General features: G+C 37.0%; 1 protein-coding gene across 3 annotated transcripts in view; it reads right to left on the bottom strand.

The window, feature by feature from the left end:
* Window positions 1-24,245, bottom strand: part of Dennd5b (DENN domain containing 5B) — a 189,778-nt gene that overhangs the window by 66,585 nt on the left and 98,948 nt on the right. For all 3 annotated transcript variants that reach the window (XM_077798438.1, XM_026415248.2, XM_026415247.2), the window contains 3 exons: window positions 14,572-14,759; window positions 5,710-6,246; window positions 2,024-2,255 (listed from right to left, as the gene is read on the bottom strand). In XM_077798438.1, the coding sequence (XP_077654564.1) occupies window positions 2,024-2,255; window positions 5,710-6,246; window positions 14,572-14,759 (957 nt within the window). The remainder of the gene's footprint in view (window positions 1-2,023; window positions 2,256-5,709; window positions 6,247-14,571; window positions 14,760-24,245) is intronic.

The raw sequence follows: 24,245 nt of genomic DNA, 5'->3' as shown, positions 1-24,245 counted from the left end.
CGAAATCTTAATACCCAATAAAAAATCAATGTCAACTACACCCCAATCTCAATTTGGGGGATGAGAACAATTTTACCTGATAAAGAAGTAATTGCACCATTTACGAGAGATTAGCAGTTATAGTCGGCTGTCTTTTACCTTTAAAAAAAAAATTCTGATAAATTAAATTCCTGGGAGATTACTGCCTCAGCCTAATCTAGTTTTCATATATATGAAGTCTACAATATTACATTTTCAAAAGAGTTTTACATAATTTCTGTGATGACAGTGGGAGTGCCAAATTCTGAGAGATTCTATTTTAATGAAATTCTATTTTAATTGGATTTTTTAGAAGGACATAAATTAAGGAATTGGTCCTTAATTCCATTAAAATATATATATATATTATATATATTTAGTTGTAGTGGACACAATTATCTTTATTTATTTATTTTTATGTGGTGCTGAGGATCAAACCCAGTACCTCACACATATGAGAGAAGTACTCTACCACTAAGCCACAACTCCAGGCCTATTTTAAAAGTTGTGTCAGGAAGAGAAGAAAGAGATTTGTTCAATAATTACATTACTGACATGGCTATTAAAACAATGGAAGTCATAATATTCTTGGGATAAGCATAGACAATTTCATTCTACCTTAATTTCTAGGAACACAGAAGTAATTGCTATTTTCTGTGGGGCTTCCAAGGATCTACCCTTATACATGGGAATATAACAGGGTGATGGTTCAGAGACCTTGATGGCACCATAAAAGATTATTTACTACTTCCTTTCTTAAATGTGATAAAACTATAGCATCACTACTTATGATCTATTTAAATAATGTGGGAAAGGCAAGCAAATAACAAGAATGGCAAAGAAGCTCCACATTTGCTATCTCCCTTTTATTTGAGAGAGAGAGAGAGAGAGAGAGAGAGAGAGAGAGAGAGAGAATTTTAATATTTATTTTTTAGTTTTCAGCGGACACAACATCTTTGTTTGTATGTGGTGCTGAGGATTGAACACGGGCAGCATGCATGCCAGGTGAGCGCGATGCCGCTTGAGCCATATCCCCAGCCCTGCTATCTCCCTTTTCTTTGGCAGAAAATTTGCTCTTAAGCAACTCCTACATTTGAAAGGAAAAATAAAAAGGAGAGGGCACTCAGGTGATCGATTTCTGTTTATTTGGCAAAGAATGGATTAGGAACCAGGCATAAATGTATAAAATTAGATGGATTGGTACATTTCAGTTTTTTCTTTTTTTGGGGGGGCGGGGGTGGTACCAGGGGTTGAACTCAGGGGCACTTGACCACTGAGCCACATCCCCAGCCCTATTTTGGATTTTATTTAGAGACAGGTTCTTACTGAGTTGCTTAGCACCTCGCTTTTGCTGAGGCTGGCTTTGAACTCATGATCCTCCTGCCTCAGCCTCCCAAGTCACCAGGATTATAGGCATGTGCCACCATGCCCAGCCTGTCACATATTTTAAAAAAATATTTATTTTTTAGTTGTAGCTGGACACAATACCCTTATTTTATTTTATTTATTTATTTGTATGTGGTGCTGAGTATCTAATCCAGGGCCTTGCAAAATAAGTTTGCCTATACCTCCTTGTTGTTAAGCTCAATGCAAAAATGCACGTAAAATACTTGGTCTATAGTAGGTAAACATTGGCTGTTAATAATTGCTAAGCAAAACTGGCCAAGATTCATAATTCTATGAGGGGAAAAACTGGTGTCAGGGATCAAAGAATCTCTAATTTGAATGTAAAAATCCAGTGATTTAATCTCAATAAATGAAGCTATATAATTAATGGTACTAGTAAATCAAATATACCATTTCAGTTATGCAAATTAGACAGCATCTCAGATTTGCCATTTTAAATTAAAAAGAAATAGAAAACTATAGAAAGCACTTCTTGGTATAATAATCAAGATTAGCCATGGTATCTTAGACAGAAAATGAATTTTGTGATATTTTAGACCAAGAATACGAAGAAAGAAATAATCATCGACTTTAATTTTAAAAGGCAAGGTAAATGTACCTGCTTCTTTTAAAGTGCTGCATTTCTGATATATAGATGTCCGTAAGGTGGGTGCCCTTCCATTGTACAATCTTATCTTCTCAATGCGAGAATCAAAGACTCGAAGCAAAGGATCTTTCTCTTCCCACTGAGACATAATTTTGTTATCAATAAAGGTGGCAAACATCTGTGTTTCAATGAATCGTGAAAGAAATGGCAGATAAGGCTCAGGTTGGTCAGAAAGGAAAGAAGCCTGTAATGAAATAATTGGCAAATTATTACCATCACAATACTACATGACAAATGGGATAATTATCTGTTGCTAAGGTTATTCTTTTTTAATCTTACAACTATAAAACTGACACATAAAATTAAAAAGTCCTTAAAATCCCACTCTTTATTCCTTTCTTACATGCTGATCCTAATGACCATTATGCAGACAAGAGGGCATCACTGGTGAAAGACAGGGTTAAGTTGCTATATAATTGTCAATCATCCACTTCACTTACCATTAAATTTTAATCCCTCTCCCCAGTGAGTAGTTTCTTCGCCTTTCTATTACTAGTTTATGCCATCCCATAAGGCAATGAGATGATTAACTGATGCAATGAGATATATATTAGCAATAACTTTTAAAAATGACCACATAGAATTTGTGCTTATGGGTGAAATTCTTTTGTTCTTCAAGTGGATTCTTTTTAGGCTGTAAATCTTTTAACTCAAAATCAAACTGCTTGCAGACCTGTGTTGCAGTCTGGGGTTAAACTACTAAAAAAAAAAAAAACAAAAAAAAACCAAAAAAAACCCAAAAACAAAACCATTGCCTGAAAAATCATTATAAGCAAGCTTCTGGAAAACATATGCAACAAACTGCACTTTCATATTACTAGCTTGTTTAATGTGTGGAATGGTTCAATAAATTGTAATCAGTTTCTAATCTAAAGTATTCACTTCTTTCTGTTATTCTTCAGGTATATACATCTAGGAATTTTAGTCTCAGTTTGGTATTAGGGGAAATTTGGAAGTGAATTACGATTTCAGTCAGTGGGCTGGTTTTGCTTTACTTTCCTTTTGAGTAGATGAAGTATGGCAGAAGTCAGAAGGCGAAAGATGAAAGGGTAAGTTCCAAATAAGGTTACTTTGTCTTTCCCTTTTTTGGGGTACTGGGATTGAATCCAGGGCCTCACATGTGTTAGGCAAGCACTTTATACCACTGAGCTACATCACCAGCCTTTTTCTTTAAAAATTATTTTGACACAGGGTCTTGCTAAATTGCCCAGGTTGGCCTTGAACTTGCAATCCTTCTCTCTCAGCCTCCTAAATAGCTGGGATTATAGGCATGCACCACCATGCCTGGCCTAAGGTTACTATTCTTAATACTCATCAGCTTCTTTCTAGCATATTTTGCATTCTGAAATTTCCAAGGACTTTAAATACTTCCTTATAGAAATGTACATATCCAATCTTTGTACTTCCGTAGTTCAGATGTTACTTACATAAATCCAAATGACTAGAGAAAGATTCACAGTATCTCTAGAAATCAGCTCAATTCCTCAAAAGGCATTTTTTTGTTATTGTTGTTGCCAGTGACTGAACCAAGCCCTTGTGCATGTGAAGCAAGCACTCTATTGAGCTACATTCCCAGCCCTCCTCAAAAGGCATTTTATAGATAAACATCAATTTTACTTTTTATAGGGCAAATAGTCTTTTTAAAAATAAAATGAGCCATATGTATCTGGCTTTTGAGGTTCAGACATCATAGACTACATACAATACTTAAGGTGGGGAAAAAAAGACTTGGGTTGCAGAGCTAATATGTCTTACATAATAGCCTTCTGGAGTGCAACATGAAACTTTCATTTCTTAGGGGTTATATAAAGGCAATCTCACTTCTAGATTGAAGCGACATAAAACTTAAGAAAGAAGAAAGTAAAAAAATTAAAAAATAAAAAAGAAGGAAGAAAGTACCAGAGCTTGACTTAAGAATTTGAATTGCCCCAAGGATATATCATGAATGTAACACAGATTAGTTCCAGGCTAGATAGGAAAAAGTATAGGAAAAAAGTTATGGTAAATGAGAAAGAAATCTAAGAGTAGGAATACATTTGAAGAAGTAAAATTTCTTAAATTACAGAGTTTAAGCAAACTGGGTAAGGTGATGCATGCCTATTAATCTCAACTAGTTGGGAGGCAGAGGTGAGACTGATTCACAAATTTAAAGCCAACCCAGGCTATTTTACAAAACCCTGGCTTCTCAAAATAAGAAAAAAGGGCTAGTGATATAGCTCAGTGGTTGACTGCTTACCTAGCAAGCCCAAACCCTGCCACCTTCACCTCACCCCAAAAGTTTAATGAAATGGAGTAAATCAGCAAATTCTGACATTCCTGGCATATTATTCTCCATCAGAAAAAAAAATTGATAAAATCAGAAAATATTCCATTCTACCTGTGTTTACACAAAATTTTAGTTAATACTTACTTGTCAGATGCTACAAGACTGTACATTAGCCTCTTAGAGTGCATTAGCCCCTTTGGGAGGTCTTTCATGACCAAAAGATGCCACTTAGTGAGTGAACACCATGATTCATTTTTATAGCATTATTATGCCTCAGCAATCACACAGGCAGGGGCCTGAACTATACCCTAGTGACTTAAAGGAGTTAATGCACATCTCTAAGTGCTTTTGTCTGGGGGAGGAAAAAAAAAAAGTCTGAGGAATATGTAAAGAAAATCTGGTAGAAGAATACAGTAAACCTTAGGGAAAAAGCTTCAATAGGAGAATCAAAAGCTAGTGTCATTTTTGTCTTTCTTTTCCAAAAACTTTGGAATAGTCTTAGACTAACAGTCATAAAACCTGATTTGTTCACTCTTTATCTTTTATGATTCTAAAATGAAAAAAAAATTGGCTTTTGAAACTAAATTATTTGTTACCTTTATATGGACACATTGTGATCCCATTAAAGGATGAAGGTTAAATATAAGAACTGGGATTTCTTGGGCTGGGGTTGTGGCTCAGTGGTAGAGCACTTGCCTAGCATATGTGAGGCCCTGGGTTCAATTCTTAGCACCACATATAAATAAATAGAATACAAGTATTGTGTCCATCTTAAAAAAAAAGAGAGAGAATTAAGATTTCTTTATAAAGGAATAGCCTTCATTTGACTAGATTTGACATAAGGGTAAACAAAAGCCTTATAAGGTCAGGCAGTATTAACAGATTTGAAAAAGCTGTTTGGAGTTTCTATAATTTACCTGGATGCAGTAGTGCATGCCTGTAATCCCAGTGACTCAGGAGATTAAGGCAGGAGGGATCACTAGTTCAAAGCCAGCCTCAGCAACTCAGTGAGACCCTGTGCAACTTAGCAAGATCCTATCTTAAAATAAAAAATAAAAAGGACTGGGGATGTGGCTTGGTGATTAAGTGCCCCTGAATTCAATCCCTGGTTAACTCCTACCCCTCAAAAAAGTTTCTATAATTTAAGCATTGTCAAAGTACAGAAAATTTTAAATTGAGATTACAGGTTATTTAACAGCCAGTCTTATAAGCTGGTTGGTTTGCCTTTCTGTAAAATTAGTGTAAAATATTGGTGACAGAAAGTGCTTAGTGGGACAGGAGACGGGAAAATTTTGTGTTTAAAAAAAGTTAACAAAATCAAGTAATGTAATCAACTAAGAACCATAAAGAAGGAAAACTATGGCTCTTTTACTTTGTCAAAGTTCTGCATCTGTTCCCGGTTGGTCAGCCAGGATTCCATGTCCTGGGCAGTTTGAATCACAAATGCTTCATAATCAGCAAACATCTGTGTAAAGCGGTTAGCAAAGACCTCTCTCAGCTGTACATTCAGCTGGTAGTCCCTCAGTTCTGCCTCTTCACACTGCAGTTTTAAATTCTTTTCTTTTTCACCCAGAGAAGCAGACAGGTCCATTTTTTCCACAGTCACACCAGTCCTCTTGGCCAGAGCCTGCAAGCGGGCTATGGTTTCATTGCCCTTCAATAACTCATACATGCTGATATTATTAGTGGAGACATTGCCATTCTTCTTGTCATTGACCAAATCTTTCAGAACCAGATTCTTCAGTTTGGTGGCACTCTCACTGCAATGTAAGCTGCCCTCAGGAGGAATCCCAAATTGAAGAAGAACTTCAGAGAGCTCCTGAATAAAATCCACTTTATTGGGGAACTGTGGAAATTCTTCGGGCAATTCAATAAAATGGTTGTCAATGTCCACAAAGCACAAATTAGCCTGAAATAGAAAAAAGGAATACAAAGATTAAATTTTATATCCAGAAATACTCTTGCCAACTATTATAAAGAAAAGCATAGATTATGCTGCATTTGGTTTTTTAAATTCTTACTTTTTCCCCTTATTATTATTAGTATTATTTTTAGGTATTGGGTATCGAACCCAGGGGCACTCTACCATTGAGCTATATATCTCGACCTTTTTTTTTTTTCCTCCCCAGACAGGGTCTCACTAGTTGTCCAGGCTGACCTTGAACGTGTAACCTGTCTGCCTCAGCTTCCTGAATAGCTGGGATTACAGGCATGTATTACTACACCTGGATTATTTTTGTTTTTTTACAATGTCTTTTATGTTAACCATTTCAAGGTTCAATTTTTTGTGGTGCTGGGGATTGAACTCAGAATCACTAAGTACATTTGCTACCACCTACCACTGAGCTACAACCCCATCCCCTGAGATTATTATTCTTTAAAAAATAATTTCTTTTGCCAGCATTTTTCCCTAGGTAAGTATTTGCATACCATATTTAATAATATTTTCATAATAATATTTTATAATAATTTTATAATATTTATTCATGAATAATTTTCTGTGGGTCTCAACAATTTACTATAATCTGACATGAATCTCTAATATTTAGCATTGATCAGGCATTCCTAAATGGGTAAAGGGACCCAGAGTTGCATGATCCTACACATGAACATTATTGAGTAAAATGCTCATAATGAGCTTTATCATTCTTTGTCATTATTCCATTGCTTAAATAACATCTATAATTTAGAATACACAATAATTGCTAAAAATTAGAGCCCTAGTACCCCCAAATGGATGAGACTGGCAAAGTTCAATGCAATTCACAGATAATCCACAAATTTTCACTTTAACAAAATTAGCTGAACTTTGCAGAACAGCAAAATCATTTTAGAGGTCATTAGACAAAAAAGCAGGAAGCAGGGACAGGGTTATGGCTCAGTGGTAGAGCCTAGCATGCCTGAGGCACTGGGTTTGATCCCCAGCACCACATGGAAATAAACAAATAAAATAAAAGTATTGTGTCCATCTACAACTAAATATATATATTTATATATATTTAGGGCACCAAACAAGCAGGAAGCAGCTAGGTGTGGTAGCACATGCCTATATCCCCATAAATTGGGAGGCTGACACAGGAGGATTGCTAGTTCAAACCCAGCCTCAGCAACTTAGTGAAGCCCTAAGCAACTCAGCAAGACCTTGTCTATAATTAAAAAAAAAAAAAAAAAAAGGGTTGGGGATGTGGCTCAGTGGTTAAGCATTCCTAGGTTCAATTCCTGGTCACACACACACAATCAAAGCAGGAAGCAGAAAGAGGTGGGAGAAGCAAGTGCTTGGATAACCAGTGATTAATTAAATAATTTGACTCAGAAATAAGAAGAAATGTATTCTGTTTGCTTATACTCTAGATTTGAAATTTATTTCGACTAAAAGGCTTTTAGTATATATAAACATTTTTTTCAAATAGATACAGTAAATTTAAGAGGCCAAGTACCTGAATAAAATCCTGATTATCCCCTTGGGGACCTGGTAAACAGTATTTTTTACCTTTACTGTCCCATACTTTCTTGATCATAACGAGGTTATCAATGAAAAAGATGATTGAGCTCCTAGAATTGGGGTGGAGTAGAGAGAAGCAGGGAAAGCAAGGGCACCAAAGATGTAGCTCATCACATAAAACTGATTCCAATTACATCAACAACTGAACACAGAATATGTGTAAGCAAACAAAACAGGAAGCTTCATCTTGAGTTGAGTTTTCTCCTTTCCCATTAGGTAACCAAGGAGAGAATTCATACTGTCTTCTGATCCCACATGGCAAGGTTAGATAAAAGGGGAAGTAAATAGTTGGGTCTCCCCCCGCCATTTTTTTAGTATTTATTTTTTAGCTGTAGTTGGACACAATACCTTTATTTTATTTATTTTTATGTGGTGCTGAGGATCAAACCCAGGGCCTTGCACATGCTAGGCAAGCGCTCCACAGCTGAGCCACAACCCCAGTCCCCTTTTTCTTCTCTCTCTCTCTTTTTTTTTTTTTTTGGTTGTAGATTGATACAAATACCTTTATTTTTTCTTATTACTTATTTATTTTTATATGGTGCTGAGAATCGAACCCAGTGCCTCACATGTGCCAGTCAAGTGCTCTACCACTGAGCCACAACCCCAGTCTCCCCTTTTTCCATTTTAATCCTTTTTTTTCATGTGAGAGGACAGAAAGCTAAAAGCTCAATAAACCCCTAAGATTTCCTACTCCTATACAAAACTAAATAATAAAACTAGAGCCTAATATAACCTTTATAATCCAGTCCTTCAATTTTTTTTTTTTTTTTTGTTTCAGAATCGGTTTAATGGATCAGGATTCGCACTCTGGCTCTGAGGGTCCCAAAGAGGCCACTTCTCCAAGTTTTCAAAAATAGATGTGATATAAAGACTTTTTAATATTCATAAATAGGAAACGTGAAAAAATCCCCAAATGCAAATGGCACCCACCCCCCCGCCCTGTCCGGGCCCTGAGAGTGGGCGGGTCGGGCTGGAGAGAGAAACTGAACTCAATATGAATCGGGAGCTTTCTCCTTGCCCCACCCAGGGGCCGGTCCCCTCCTGGAAGGAGAAAGAAAACCTCTCTGGCATCTCTGGGAGGGTCCCCTGCTCCACTCCTGCTTTGGAGTAGAAAATCCCAGTGGTCCACCCAGACCCAAGGACTCTTCTTGTGCCCCGGGCCCCTCTCCCTTCCTGCTGCCTTCAATTTTGCAGATGAAAAAATTGAGGCCCAAGAACTTGGGTAACTTCCTGGCACCTGCTCCAAATATGCATCCTCAGACAGCCTGGGGTTTCCTTGTGATTATTATTTTTTCCTCATCTCCAATGTCAGTAGATTTCTCTAAATAAAGAGCTGAAATGTCAGATCTTGCTGAAGACAGTAGTGCTTCCTACAACTTTCTTTAAATCCACATCTTTATGTGTGTGTCTTCCATTTCTTGAAAGTAGGATACACTGAAAGACTTAGAGGCAGAAAGTAGGTCACCATAATTCAAACAGATGATTCAATATCTTTAAAAATGGAAGGAAAAAATTCAATAACTTGCTAAGTATTAACCAGTAACCTTTCATTTTTATTTTATACTATCTTCTTCATTAATGCCCTCTAACTATCCTTTTCCATTCCTCTCCTCCTCCTATAAAGAGAGAGAATAAAACATTTTCTGACATAAAATTTAAAGCTTATTATGCTCACGGTATCAGTGCTGAACTGAGTGTGTTGTGCCAGTGGGAGTTCCGGCAACAGAGACTAGCCAGTCTTCATGCTCCCACAGAAGTCTCCCATGCCCTCCCCTACACCTGCTTGGAAGGACCCAAAAGGGCTCTGATTATTATCACAAAGTAAAAATAGGAAATACAAATTTGTGTTATTAAAAATTATTGAAGAAAACAGGTTTTTTTCTAAAACAAATATGATTCCCACTAAATAATTTGACAAGTTGTTTCTTCTCACTTAATACCATTAAATTTTTAAAAATTCTATTAGAAAAGCTCAAGAAGTATTACATACATGATAAAAAACAGACCCAAATCTCAATTTGACACTGTTTGGGGACTAAGTACTTTATATATCTACTGATCAACATAACCCATAAATCTTCATGATATGTAATTAACTCAAATTAAAAGTAAAAAAAGTTCCCTCAAAAGTAAAAGGTCAGGGCTGGGGTTGTGGCTCAGCGGTAGAACACTCGCCTAGCACATGTGAGGCCCTGGGTTCGATCCTCAGCACCACATAAAAATAAATAAATAAAATAAAGGTATTGTGTCCGACTACAACTAAAAAATAAATAAAAAAAAGTAAGAGGTCAAATAATTGAAGCTTAATTATTTCTTCTGTAAGTAGAAGCATCCTGATCTCCTCTATATATTCTTAGTTCATTTATTCCTGAGTATTTATTTAACCTGCCTGTGTGTTTTTGTTGTTGTTGTTTTATCTTAAGTAAAAGTATAGCAAAGTTTATTAGAAGGGTGGGGAAAGATGGTCTCAAGGGAAGAAGCAGATATCTTGGAGAAGAAATTGACTAACCTGTGTTATTGATACTTAAATTTTTTTGTTGTTGTTTTGGAAAGCTGAAATCACCTCAAATATCTTGAAGCCCCCTACAATTCTACACAAGTAGTGTCTGTTGAAATCCTCAGGTGATGGTCACTTGAGGGAACACCAAAGAGGTAGGCATGGGGGCTGGGGACATAGCTCAGTTGGTAGAGTGCTTACCTCACATGCACAAAGCCCTGGGTTTGATCCTCAGCACCACACACACACATACACACACACATAAGCAGGAGCAGTAAATACTTAGGAATGTGAGCTGGGAGAAGCTTTCCTCAGGTTTATTTATAAGTGATCTAGGTTCTGAGTGTCTGAAATTAAGATGTCATGAGGATAAGCCAGAGGAGATCATTTAAAATTTTCTCCCCTGAGAATATAGCTCAATGGAAGAGAGCCTGCCTAACATGAATGAGGCCCTGGGTTTGATCCCTAGCACCACAAATAAGAAAATAAGAATAAATAAATAAATAAAATATTCCCTCAGAATCTCAAGGCAAGGTACAACAAAAACAAGGTGGCAAAAGCAATTCTGTTCTCAGTTTTTATTTTTGTCTATCACTTTAAAGATGAGCAAAAACAGTTAAAAGTGAGGTAACATTCTATGCAGTTAATTTTCAGAGTTACATTCTTGCACACTCACTTTCCCACCCGGCTCCCTAAAAAATTATATAACAAATGGCTACTTGTGCCTATCATTTTGGAGTCATGGGGAAAAGGAGTGGGTAGTTAATTATAAGTCTATGTAGTTACATTAGTTACCTAACAACTAAAATCATACCTTCTTGAAAAACTCATTTTTGTACACTTAGCATTTTTGTAACTATTTTTGGAAGCTTTATCACTATTTTTAGCCATTATTTTATTTATACAGTTTTTTGGGGAAGAGGGCGAGAAGTATGAATAGTGAGTGCACTTAAGTCATCTTTTTTTTTTTTTTTTTGGTGGTGCTGGGGATTGAACCCAAGGCCTTGTGCATGTGAGGCAGGCAGTCTACCAATTGAGATATATCCCCAGTCCCTTTAAGTCGTTTTTAAAAATGGCTATTTTTTTAAAGTTGTAGATGGACACAATACCTTTATTTTATTTTATTTTTATGTGGTGCTGGGGATCAAACCCAGTGCCTCACGCATGCTAGGCAAGTGCTCTACCACTGAGCCACAACCCGGCCCCTAAAATGGCTATTTTTATACTACTTCCTCTCCCCCAAATTATGTGAGGCAGATATTCATCTCATTGTAAAATGATACCAGAATGAAGTAATACACTGTTAGCCTTTTCTTCCAGAACAATGGTGCATCTAATTTATAGTTTCTTTCTTTTTTTTTTTTAAATACTTATTATTTTTTAGTTCTCAGCGGACACAACATCTTTGTTGGTATGTGGTGCTGAGGATCGAACCTGGGCCACAAGCATGCCAGACGAGCGCGCTACCGCCTGAGCCACATTCCCAGCCCTAATTTATAGTTTCTATATAGAAACACCGTTACTTTTTTTTAACAGCTAATTCAGGTAATTTCATACTATTCTATTAATAGATGGGTGTATGTATTTATTAAATAGTGTTGAGGGCTAAGGATATGACCCAATGGTAAAGCACTTGCTTAGCATTTATAAGAGGGCCTGGTTTTAATTCCCAACACTGCAAACCAACCACTCAATCAAAGAAACTGACCCTAAAATCTAAAAAAAACTAAAAATAAAAGTAGAATTCAACTTGTGAGTGAAAAATTAGAAAATCCCAGTGATCATTATGAAGGCTTTTGCAATTTTTAACTTATCTTTAGTCAGAGGATACATGTAGACATAGAAAAATTTCCCAATTACATATATACCAAGGTGGCATTTAAAAATTTGTCAATAATTACTTATGTAAAATTGAAAGACAACTTTTACATACTAAATAAACTGCCTTAAGAATATAATTTGCCAGCCAGGTGCGGTGGCACACGCCTGTAATCTCAGTGGCTTGGGAGGCTAAAACAGGAGGAAAGTGAGTTCAAAGCCAGCCTCAGCAAGAAGAGAGGCACTAAGCAACTCAGCAACATGTCTTTAAATAAATAATACAAAATAGGGCTGGGGATGTGGCTCAATCCTTGGTACACACACAAAAACAATTTAATTTGTTTAATGTACAAAATAGATCAGATATTCAACAAGAAACAAAATGTCTTGTTAAATCCTCGCCCCCCCAACCCCAGTACTAAGGATCAAAGCTAGGGACTTGCATATAAGCTACACCGCAACCCTAAGTCTATTTTTGGGTGTTGGTTCTAGGCATTGAACAGAGAAGACTTCTGCCTGTGAGCTACAATACAAGCTCCTTTTTAAAAATTTTATTTTGAGCCGGGTGTGGTAGTGCACACATGCAATCCCAGTAGCTTACGAGGTTGAAGCAGGAGCAATTTAGTGAGGCCCCAAGCAACTTGGTGAGACCCTGTCTCAAAATAAAATATAAAAAATGGCTGGGGATGTGGCTCAGTGGTTGAGCGCCCCTGAGTTCAATCTCTGGTACCAATATATATATATATTTATTATTTTATTATTTTGGTACTGGGGGTTGAACCTAGGGGTGCTTAACATCCCCAGCTCTATTGTATTTTATTTAGAGATGGGTCTCACTGAGTTGCTTAGCACCACGACACTGCTGAGGCTGGATCTGAACTCTTGATCCTCCCCATCTCTGCCACTGGAGCCACTAAAATACAGGTGTGCACCACTGTGCTCAGGAAAAAAATAACTTTTTATTTTGAGACAAGGTCTTGCCAAATTGCCCAGGCTGGCCTCAGACTTGTAATACTCCTGCCTCAGCCTCCTGAGAGCTGGAATAAAGTGCATGTGCTACCACGCCCAGATGTTTTTTTTTTTTAATGTTTTTTAATTGTAGATGGACACAATATTTTTGTTTTTATTTATTCATTTTTATGTGGTGCTGAGGATCGAACCCAGTGCCTCATGCAATGCGAGGCAAGCACTCAACCACTGAGCTACAACCCCAGCCCTCTTTTTAAGTCTTTAAAATAAAAACACATTTTTTCTTGAAAATTTAGGGGATTTACTTCTTCAAACAATGATATTCTAGATTAATTCCATGAAAGAGAAAAAAAGAAAATTAAGGGAATAAAGATGTAAAATAAGAAGCAGAAAGAGGAGAACATGAGCAAGTCCCAGAAGAACAAGAAAACTTGCCCATATATTTTATATGACCTGAAGTTATTTTCTCTTGAACAAAAATGTTTATTTTGGTAAGGAAACATTCCTTAGAATAAAAGTCAGCAGTGGATGATTATGGGAATCATTACTAGGTATAATGGCTATGGCTTAGTGTGTTATTTTAAACTCACTTATTAAAATGAGAATCTCTACAGGAAATAAGAACAAATAAAAGTGAAACTCAGAATGAGAGACTGTATTAAGAAAGGTGCTAATTAAATAGCTAATAATATAATGTAATTAACCATTTTGTGTTTTTTAATAGGCCATGGCACTCTCATCAATATTTCATTTCAAAAGCTTTACAGTACAATTCTAAGTACCATTAACAACAGCCAAAAATTAGATTCAAAATGCTTTCAAGAATTTTTGCTTATTTTTCCTCTCAAACAACATTTCAAAACAAAGCACATTGGAAAGATAGTAATATTAAGGTGGCAAAAAGCTAGGGCTTAAAATTTTAGTTTAGCTGACAAAGTTAATATTTAGAACAAGTTGATAATTAGCCTTATGACTGCAAACAGAGAATAAAGCATTTTATGTTTCCATTTTCCAGTTTGCTGAAAGATGTTATTTTTCATTTGATGGGCGGTAAAAAGTCAAATTCACCTCAGTTAATACAATTTTAAAGGATGCCAGATCTGGGATGTGTCATTTAAAAATAAAATTTGTAACAAGTATGGAAAAGAAATGAATGTTATTAGAATAAATCAATGATGATTATGACTACTATTGCTCCATTCTCAAACATTTATAGATATAAAAATACGCCAGTGTTCTGTTTTGAACTATGTTTAATTAATGGCTATCGTGTAGTAATCATCAGATCATGGTCTGCATTCTGTGGCTCAGGTTCTATCTTAGCCATACTTGGGAGATTAAGGAGAGCCAGAGAGATAAAATCGGATGACAAAAATGCTATTTAACAAAAATAGCCTTGACCTAAATCAACAAACAGCAAATTTCATCATTCATCAAAAAAGTTTTACCTCTTGAGGAAGTTCTAGTTTAGAACGGTCAGTTCCTTCTTTTGACTGAAGACCCATCAGATAAGGTACAGGAGCATCAAGAAAATGAAGCAGAGAAGCAGGAAGGATGGGCACATAAACATGCTGCCACTGAAATGGGAACAAAAGTGTGGTGATGCCTTCTGCCACAGTCATCAGGCGTTGATAATCTGCACAGAAGAAGGAAAAAATAGAAGGAAAGAAAAATCCAAGTAAAAATACAATTGCCTTATTAAGCTTGAAAATATCAGAAAAAAATCTGTTAAAATTTATGATTATACAGAAAATAGGTCAGTTTTATTCCTCCAAAGTGGGTGTGGGCAGGTGGAAAACACTCCTTCTTTTTTTGGTACTGGGCATTGAACCCAGGGGAGCTTTACCACTGAGCTATATCCCCAGTCCTTTCTATTTTTTTTTTTTTGAGACAGGGTCTTGTTAAGTTGCTGAGGCTGGCATCAAACTTGGGATCTTTCTGCCTGAGCCTCTCAAGGTGCTAGGATTACAGGTATATGGTACTGTTCCTGGAACACTCCTTGCTTCACTGGTATGTGACTCTACATTCCCTTAAAATGTGGAAAAATCAAGAACTAATATAATTGCTCTTTATTATATTCAGTGGTACTTATTCCACTGAAAATGTACAAATTATATTACCATGGAACACTTTTGATTATATGCATACTCATATAATCCGCAATCAGAAGCTCATTTTTTTCTTATACATATATGATCATGGTGATAGCCTTTGGTAAGCTGATTATTATTATGTTAGCCCTCATTTGTGGGCACATAAAATGAAACAGATATACAATCATAGTCACATTTCCTATATTTAAACCTATAACTACAGAACCAATATATGTAGGCATAAAGCGAGTTACAAGATAATTAAAGGTGTTCTGTTGTTGTAACTGTGCTTTGTTTACATGAATTAGCTTATCAAAATTAAAAACTATCCACAATACTAAAGTGCCCTCTTAAACCACTCTGCCATAGATAATTTATATTTACATATGCCCACAATCCCTATTTAAACCCTTAGAGGTAGACTTTTTTTTTTTTTGTACTAGGGATTGAACTCAGGAGCACTCATCCACTGAGCCACATCCCCAGTCCTATTTTGTATTTTATTTAGACACAGGGTCTCACTGAGTTGCTTAGCTGGCTCTGAACTCATGATCTTCTTGTCTCAGCCTCCTGAGCTGCTGGGATTACAGGCGTGTGCTACCACACCTGTTTTGTTTTTTGGTCCTGAGGTTTGAACCCAGGGGCACTTTACCACTGAGCTACACTTCCATCCCTTTTTATTCTGAGACAGGGTTTGGCCAAGTTGCTCAGGTTGGCCTTAAACTTGCAATCATCAGCTTCTAGTTGGTGATATTTCAGATGTGTGCCACTGTGCCTGACTGGAGCAGACATGTTTTAGAATCCAGATTTTTGTTTTCTTAAATTTAGAAAGGTAACACAGTGTGTAGATCATATGTATGAATTACTGAGGGCAGTACCCTAGAACGAAATACATTCATATTTTTGCAGTGAACCAACAAATATTCTACAATAGGGCAAAAAGAAAAAATCATATATAAATAGGGCTATTTCAGTTCAGGTTTGGATTTTCTGTTAAGTAACTTACACAAAGAACATTTGGTTTTCAAAATTTTTTGGATTTGAGAATTAAAGATAAAGGACCGTGGACTTGTAATAAATACCTCACGAATTTATGCTGCAAAAATACAGTAAAGCCCTAGGGAGGAAGACTTCAGGGAAGTCTTTTTTTTTTTTTTTTTTTGGAAGTCTTAATTTTAAAAGGTTAAGGAAAATGATCAGATGCTACTTGTTCACATTATCTTGTCAAACATTTAACAAGCATATACAGAATTTTTCTTGTGTTATTTTATAAATTTCAAATGACTACCTTTAATAGTCTACAATGGAATTTTGGTAGTAAACCATTAGCAGTCCATAATCCTTATTTGATTCATTATAAAAACTAACATTCTAGATGAAACCTTCTTTATATAAATACTTCTAAAAGAAACACCAGGTGACCTGAAGGGTTTGGGTCAGTCATATGAGCACAAAAGGCTGACTTAATTATGTGGCTTGGAAAGACAGACACACACCATCATTTGATGCCCATAAAAAAAGCCAGGCTTGGATAGCTGGTACTCTGTGGAGGTAAGGCGAATGGTAGTCAAAGGACATCAGTCACTTACTACTCTACTTAACTGGGTAGATGTTTGAAGTGTAGTGACAAGGGTCTTTTATTAGATGAGTGGGGGAGTGGATGGAAAGCTGATTTGAAATCCATGAAGTCTGCTTGATAGCCCTCAGGTTTAGAAATTATACTCTAGGAAGAACTAACTCTACTTGTGCTCTATCACAGGATTCTATGGCCACTTGACCCATGTACCATCTCTTTACTGTGGGTTCCCTCTGAGAAGAGCAGTATTTGTCTTATCTCATATCTTGCCCACAAAGCACTTAGCCAGTGCTAACTAAATTTATTGTCCAAATTTACTGATGCTACTAAATGTTGTACTCTTCTTCTCTTTATGCCCAACAGAGTCCTAAAAACAAAACCAAAAAATGAGAAGCAGGAAGATGGGCAAGTAATTAACCATAAGACAATCAAATCCAGAGAAACTTAGGATCTATTCTGTGGCCATCCATTTCAACCAAGGATTGGGGGCTTTCTTATTTTTATAACTTCAGTACTTAGTACAACATAATGTTGCCTATAGTAGAAGTTTAAAAAGTTTAATCAATGAAATAAAAGGATAAGAATATATAATTTTGTTAGTATCCATAACTTATGTAGACTTGCTTAGATTTTTGCCCACAAGATTAAAGAATTACTAATTTTTTAGGGAGAGAAAATGGTAACTCCTCAGACAACAAAATATTCACTAAAACAATCACATTTCTTGGAACATTCACATTAACATTCAGTTAATTACAGGTATGCCCAGGCACATTATAAGAAAACATATCCATTTACTAAGCCATAGTGGTTGTTTATTATGCAGAGAACCAAGGGACTCATTCTAACTATACATAAGTAGACCTTACAGGAATCAGAGTTCTGTTTAAAAACAAAAATCACATTTTAACATTTACCTCTACTATATTAAAAATGTAAATATTTTAGCAATGATATATTAATGCAGGCTTGTTAAAGCCTTTCAGAGTGGGGAAAGGACTCTTGAAAGCTTCCTCAGCTTTCTGGAAGTAAGTAGTGAATTAAGAAGCTCAGTGTCGGGCTGGGGATGTGGCTCAAGCGGTAGCGTGCTCGCCTGGCATGCGTGCGGCCCGGGTTCGATCCTCAGCACCACATACAAACAAAGATGTTGTGTTCGCCGAGAACTAAAAAATAAATATTAAAAAAAAAAAAAAAAAAAAGAAGCTCAGTGTCACCCCCATCCGGAAGGTTTATTCTACATGTCACTCCTTAAGTATGCAGAGAACAGAATCTCTCAAAATAAGAAAACGACTTCATATTCATTTCATTAAAATTGCTTATGTCTTGACCATATTCAAAATATATGCTATGTCTTCTGTAGGAAAGCTATCATAAAAAAATGTTTTGTCTATATTTGCTAAGTATTAAAAACTGCTAACAGTTTAACTGTGGGTTTTATGGAGTTTTATTTCTGCAAAAATAGTTTTAAAAAATAAACTATTATCAGAGTTGTTTTTTTTAATACTGTTAAATTTCTAAGAGAGTCACTTCCTTAAGGAAAAAAGTCAATGTTGGTAATGCAACTAGCTTCTCCAAACACATACATAGACATAAACTGGGCAAGGTGGCACACACTTGTAATTCCAGCTACTTAAGTGTTTGAGGCAGGATGATCACAAGTTTGAGGTCAGCTTGGGCAACTTATTGAGACCCTGTATCAAAATAAAAAATAAAAAAAGCTGGGGATGTAGCTCAGTGGTGGAGTACTTGCCTAGCATGAATAAGGCTCTGGGTTCAATCCCTAGTACCACCAAAAGAAAACAATAACAAAAATGCAGAAGAAAAAATACTTCTCATTTCTTCTATCAATGCCCTTCAGTGAAAACAAAAAACAAAAACAAAAAACCCAGGAACACACCTGTACCTGAACAAACTGTTTGGGTTTCTTGCTCACTGCAGAGAGGGAGAATGCAAACTTGAGAAACTGTGGAATATCTTAATAAAGGAAAAAAGTCTAATATAAAATTTGGGATTTAGCTGGATAATTTTTGGGAGCATTTGAGATTTAGCTGGATAATTTTGGGGAGCATCTAAGGAAACAGATTTGCTTTGGATTGGGAGCTGCCAGAAATCAAGGCAATTCTATGACTAGGTATCTCAATAAATCTGATAAGGAGCAAAGACTAAAGTGAGTATAAAGCTATAACTTGGGTTGGAGATGAAACTCAATGGTAGAGTGCTTGCCTAGCATGAGGCCCTGGGTTTAATATGCAAAACACACACACACACACACACACACACACACACACACACACACACACAAATTGGTGAGCAAGTAGCATACTAATTTAATGAGGAAGAGGTCTGGTATTTTGTAGGGTACACAGTGGTCTTGCTTGCTATTCTTGTGAGACTGCTTATTCCCTGCAGGAGAACAACATTGCTTAGTTGTGCATATCACATCAGTTTGTAATAACAGTGAGGCCTATCTGTGAGAGCCAGACCAGTTCCAAGACATCAGGGTCTGATTTTATTTATTTATTTTTCAATTATAAGTCAGACATAGGTGAAAGGCTCTGAGTTTTAGCAGTCAAATTATGTGCCAGTTATCCATTAATTGCCTCTCCACTCCAAATCCACTTCGTACATGCTCTATGAGAACCGGATGGACTCAAGCATTTTCTTTTTCAGTGATCACAATATTAAGCTTTTCAAGGAGAAGGCAATGGAAAGATACTGCTGGAAGAAGGGTCTTTTCTTCCTGGTCCTAATGGGCAATGTATAGTGTTTTGCTTGTTATTGCTACTGTTGCATGGTTGACCAGTGGTGTGGATATGCAAAGACATCTAGTGGTACAACGCCCCAGCCACACACCTAGAGTGAGCAGTACCTCAGTGACTGGGCCCAATGGTCACCTTCCCAGGGCCCTCTCAACAGAGATATTGCACATTCAGACCTCCCACTTACAGTGGGGCAAGACAATTGCTGTGGGCCTGCTCATCAGCTGCAGCTCATTTATACCATGGAGGTTTGCTTTCCGCTACCCTGGGGCCTGAGAACCAGCTCTGGCCCAGGTAACCCACTGACTTCCATTCTTTACAAACACAATTTTGTCAGTAAGAGATAAACAATAGCCTTGGGATATGGGTTCCTCTTTCACCTTATCCTTCTTTGGGCATTCTTTAGAGTTTTATTTATGTCTTTATAGCTACTCTCCTATATACATTAATAATACTTTATATTACACTCTTTTGTTTAAATTACTCTGTGGTTTCTGTCTCCTTCTTGGACCTAACCTGAAGGGCACAAGGTTTTGAGCAGTCAAACCAAATTCCTAGCTCTTTGTCTACTTTTTTTTTTTTTTACTGTTGTGGGGAAAATGTCCAATCTCCTAGAAAACAAGTTCTTCAAGTAATGGCAACTGGCACCTTGGACTATTTTCTTCCTTTAATAATGGAAAACACTACCATGAGAAGTAAAAATAAATTACCCATTTTCACCCTTTCTACTTAGGCATTAAAAGACTGCTGTACTAAATAGCTCAGTAAGACCCTGTCTCTAAATAAAGTACAAAATAGGGCTGGGGATGTGGCTTAGTTGGTCGAGTGCCCCTGGTTCAAGCCTTGGTACAAAAAAAAAAAAAGACTACTGTACATGGTTTGCTTTTCCTTCACAATTCTACTCACTAATAGGTATTCTTTGTTTATTCTTTCTTCCGGTTCTTTATGCCCTCTGCAAGGTTGGTTGAAACATTAGTTTTTTTTTTTTTTTTTTTTTTTTAAAGAGAGTGGCGAGAGAGAGAGAGAGAGAGAGAGAGAGAGAGAGAGAGAGAGAGAGAGAGAGAGAGAATTTTTTAATATTTATTTTTTAGTTCTCGGCGGACACAACATCTTTGTATGTGGTGCTGAGGATGAAACCCGGGCCGCACGCATGCCAGGCGAGCGCGCTACCGCTTGAGCCACATCCCCAGCCCGAAACATTAGTTTTTAAGATTGCAATTTCTTAGCAAAAATAAAACCATTTTTAAAAATTAAATCAAGAAATAAAAGGTAGAGTTTTCTTCCTTAAGTGTTGTTTGAATTAAAATATTTTAGGGAAGTGTTTTTTTTTTTAACCCCATAGATATTCACAGTGATGGATACATAAAAGAAGCGTCAGTATGGTATATGAGGCTCTTCATGATTCGTCTCTTGCTTGCCTCGTTTCTCACCAACATCCCATATGTAGTCAAACATCTACTTGTAGTTCATTCACTAAATGTGACATGCTTTCACAGAGTCTTGTGCCTCTGCATACTCTTGTCTTCTGCCCAGAATGTTCTTTCTTCTTGCACTGCCTGGCTAAGTTCTACCTTTTCCTCAGATCTGTTTCTCTGAAAGCTTTTTCTAAATAATTATTATCACTAGAAACTTTTCTACATGATTACATATTACCTAATCTTTATTTCCATCAAAGCAATCATTCATCTCACAAAACTATCAGGGCCTCAATTATGCTGGGCAAGCACTCTACCACTGATCTATATGTCTAGTCCTTTTTATTTTATTTTGAGATAGTGTCTTGCTAAGTTGCCCAAACTAGCATTGATCTGATCCCCTCTTGCTCTTGCCTCCCAAGTAACTGGGATTACAAATGTGCACCAAGAATTAAAATGTTAACATCTACGGTAAGTAAAATGAAATAACACCTTTTAGACATTTAAAAATTATGTTTGGTTGTTCCATAATAAAACAAACTATCAAAACTTTGTCAAGCAGTTGCTCTGGTGTACACCCGAAGGTAGCAATGGCTTCTACTGCCTTGCCCCTGATGTCAGCCCCTGCTGTGCTATCTACCAGCAACCAACCTGGAAGATAAGGTTGGCTCCTCAAGGACAGCACAGGGGTCTAGGGTTGGAGCTGTGGTTGAAGGAATAGGAACTGTGATGATGCAGGTTGGAAAGCTGGCCAATCAGCACTGCATGGCTCTGGCATCGGCTACAGGTGATTAGTACCAGCAGGGGGCTATGTCCAAGGGAGTTTATGCACTGCTAAGTACTGCCAAGGGAATTGTGAAGTGTCCAGCAGAGCTCTGATGCATTTCCTGGTGAGGCTGGATGGCTGTACACCAATGATCCTGAATATAGTGACTGATTACTACTGAACCATGAGGGTTTGGGGAACTAAGAGCCATGCATAAATTAGCTCATGCACCTAGCTGCAGAGAAATTCACCTCAGATATTGCCAACAATGCCCTAGAGCATTATCAAATAAAGGGCCTATGACAGCTCCCAAAGCAAGGGCTGTAACTATTCTAATCATGGAGGACTTGACAATTGTCCTAAGCAAAAATGGTATGTAAAACCAACAAATGACTACACCTGAACCTAAACTTGCTTGTCCTTGTGTCCCCATGACAATTTTTAAATTTTTATTTATATTTTTAGTTGTAGACAGACACAATACATTTATTTTATTTATTTTTATGTGGTGCTAGGATCAAATCCAGTTCCTCACACATGCCAGGCAAGTGCTTCTATCACTGAGCTACAACCACAGCCCTGTCAATCTGTTTTTGTAATTTTAAAGAACCCTAAAAACAAACAATCAAAAACACTTAACTTTCCTGTTACCAAAATGTTAAAGAAAGAATTAGCTACAGATTAAACACTGGTTAAAACAATACATTAATAAACTGGGTGACAGATGTGGAGAAATCACCCAGAATGCAGCACAGAAACAAAAAGAAAAAAGAGACCGAAATACAAAGAAGACTGAGCAAGGCAAGACAGGTTGTTATGTTTAATAAGTTTCAAGAAGGCAAAAAAAGAAAGAAAGAGTATACAAGAAATAAGTAGAAAGATGGTTGAGAATTTCCCAAAACTGGTGAAAGACATTAAACCTTGAACCACAAGTAAGTCAAAGAAAGCAAAAAATACAGGATACCAAAACCAAAATCAGTTGTCAGAGCACGCATACGTGTGTGCATGCGCGTACACACAATGAAAAGAGATTTGTGGCCACTGAATTAGAGTGACTGTGATAGCCGACTTCTCAGTAGCTATACTGAAAACCAGAAGATATTATCTTCAGAGGGGAGGGAGGGAAGGAGGGAGGGAGGAAGGGAGGGAAGGAAGGAAGGAAGGAAGGAAGGAAAACTTTTAACCTAGAATTTAACACCCAAAGAGCTACTTTTCAAAAACAAGGGCAAAATAAACCATTTTCAGATGAACAAAATCTAACCAAGGTCACCTGAGTAAAAGAATGTCTAACAATACATTTTAAGAAGGAGACTGATCCCAGAAGAAATATATGAGACAAGGAATGTGAATTTAAAAAAAAATCATTGTGGATAAATTTAAACAAAATTAAGTATATAAAAAATGTCTAACTTGAAGATTATTAAAATTCTGAACCATTAAAAAGTAAGCCAGCTAAGCATGATGGTGCACACGTGTAATGCCAGCTACCCAGGAGGCTGAGACACAAGGATCACAAGTTCAAGGCCAGCTTCTGTAACTCAGTGAGGAACTACCAAAACACACACACACACACACACACACACACACACACACACACACACACACACAAGAAATACAGAATATCTAAACTCAGTGGAAAAAACTTCAGTGAGGAAAAAAAATTCAATCCAATTCAAAAGAAGGCAAGAGACAAACATTGAGTGGAGGGGGAGGAACAAAAAACCTCAATAAACAAAGAAAGAAAAGTAGGACAAAATGTCAGAATAAATACAAATTTTAAAATTCTTAGAACAAAATACCAGATATTAAAACTTACAGAATGTAATTGACACAGGAATCAAATGCTTAAGATGCTAATAGCAGAAGGGGAGATTCAAGATGGCAGATTAGAGAAGGCTACATTTCCAGTTGTTCTGTGGCTCAGGATTTAAGCAGCAGGAATACTCCTTTCTCAGTGAGGCAGGTAAAAGAGGGAATTTACAGAAATTCAACATCAGACAGAGATTTTTAGAGACTCAGAAATTAGGGTACATTAAACAAAGGACAAGAATGAGTACACTGAAGCTAAGCCAGTGGTGGCAGCACCACTGGTTTACTACAGAGGGGAGGATAACACAGAGAAACACAAGACAAATTTGACATGGAAAATTCTATCTGAGCGCTGCTGAACCAGAGGCTGCACAATGAGCTGGTGTTTGAAAAGTGCTCTGTGTTCCTCAACTGGCAAGAGGATAGCTAAGGTGGGGAGCCACCTTAGGGAAGCCAATCTGTAGCTTGCTGCTGTGGGACCCAGCAGACTATAGCAAGTAGTGCTATATTGTCCCAGTAAGTGCTTATCATGTGGCTAAGGTATACCTATAAGAACATGATGGAAACAGGCACAGAGAAGATTATACCAGGAGAGATCTGACTCAGAGATACGGAGGGAAGTGTGGTGGCTCACAAGATCAGCTAAAGAGGGTCAGGAAACTGAACAGGCAGGCATGATTACATTCAGGAATTACACTCAGGAA

The sequence above is a fragment of the Urocitellus parryii genome, chromosome 5 (assembly GCF_045843805.1).
Source record: "Urocitellus parryii isolate mUroPar1 chromosome 5, mUroPar1.hap1, whole genome shotgun sequence".
NCBI classification, from domain to species: domain Eukaryota; kingdom Metazoa; phylum Chordata; class Mammalia; order Rodentia; family Sciuridae; genus Urocitellus; species Urocitellus parryii.
This window is presented reverse-complemented; position numbering and strand designations above follow the sequence as displayed.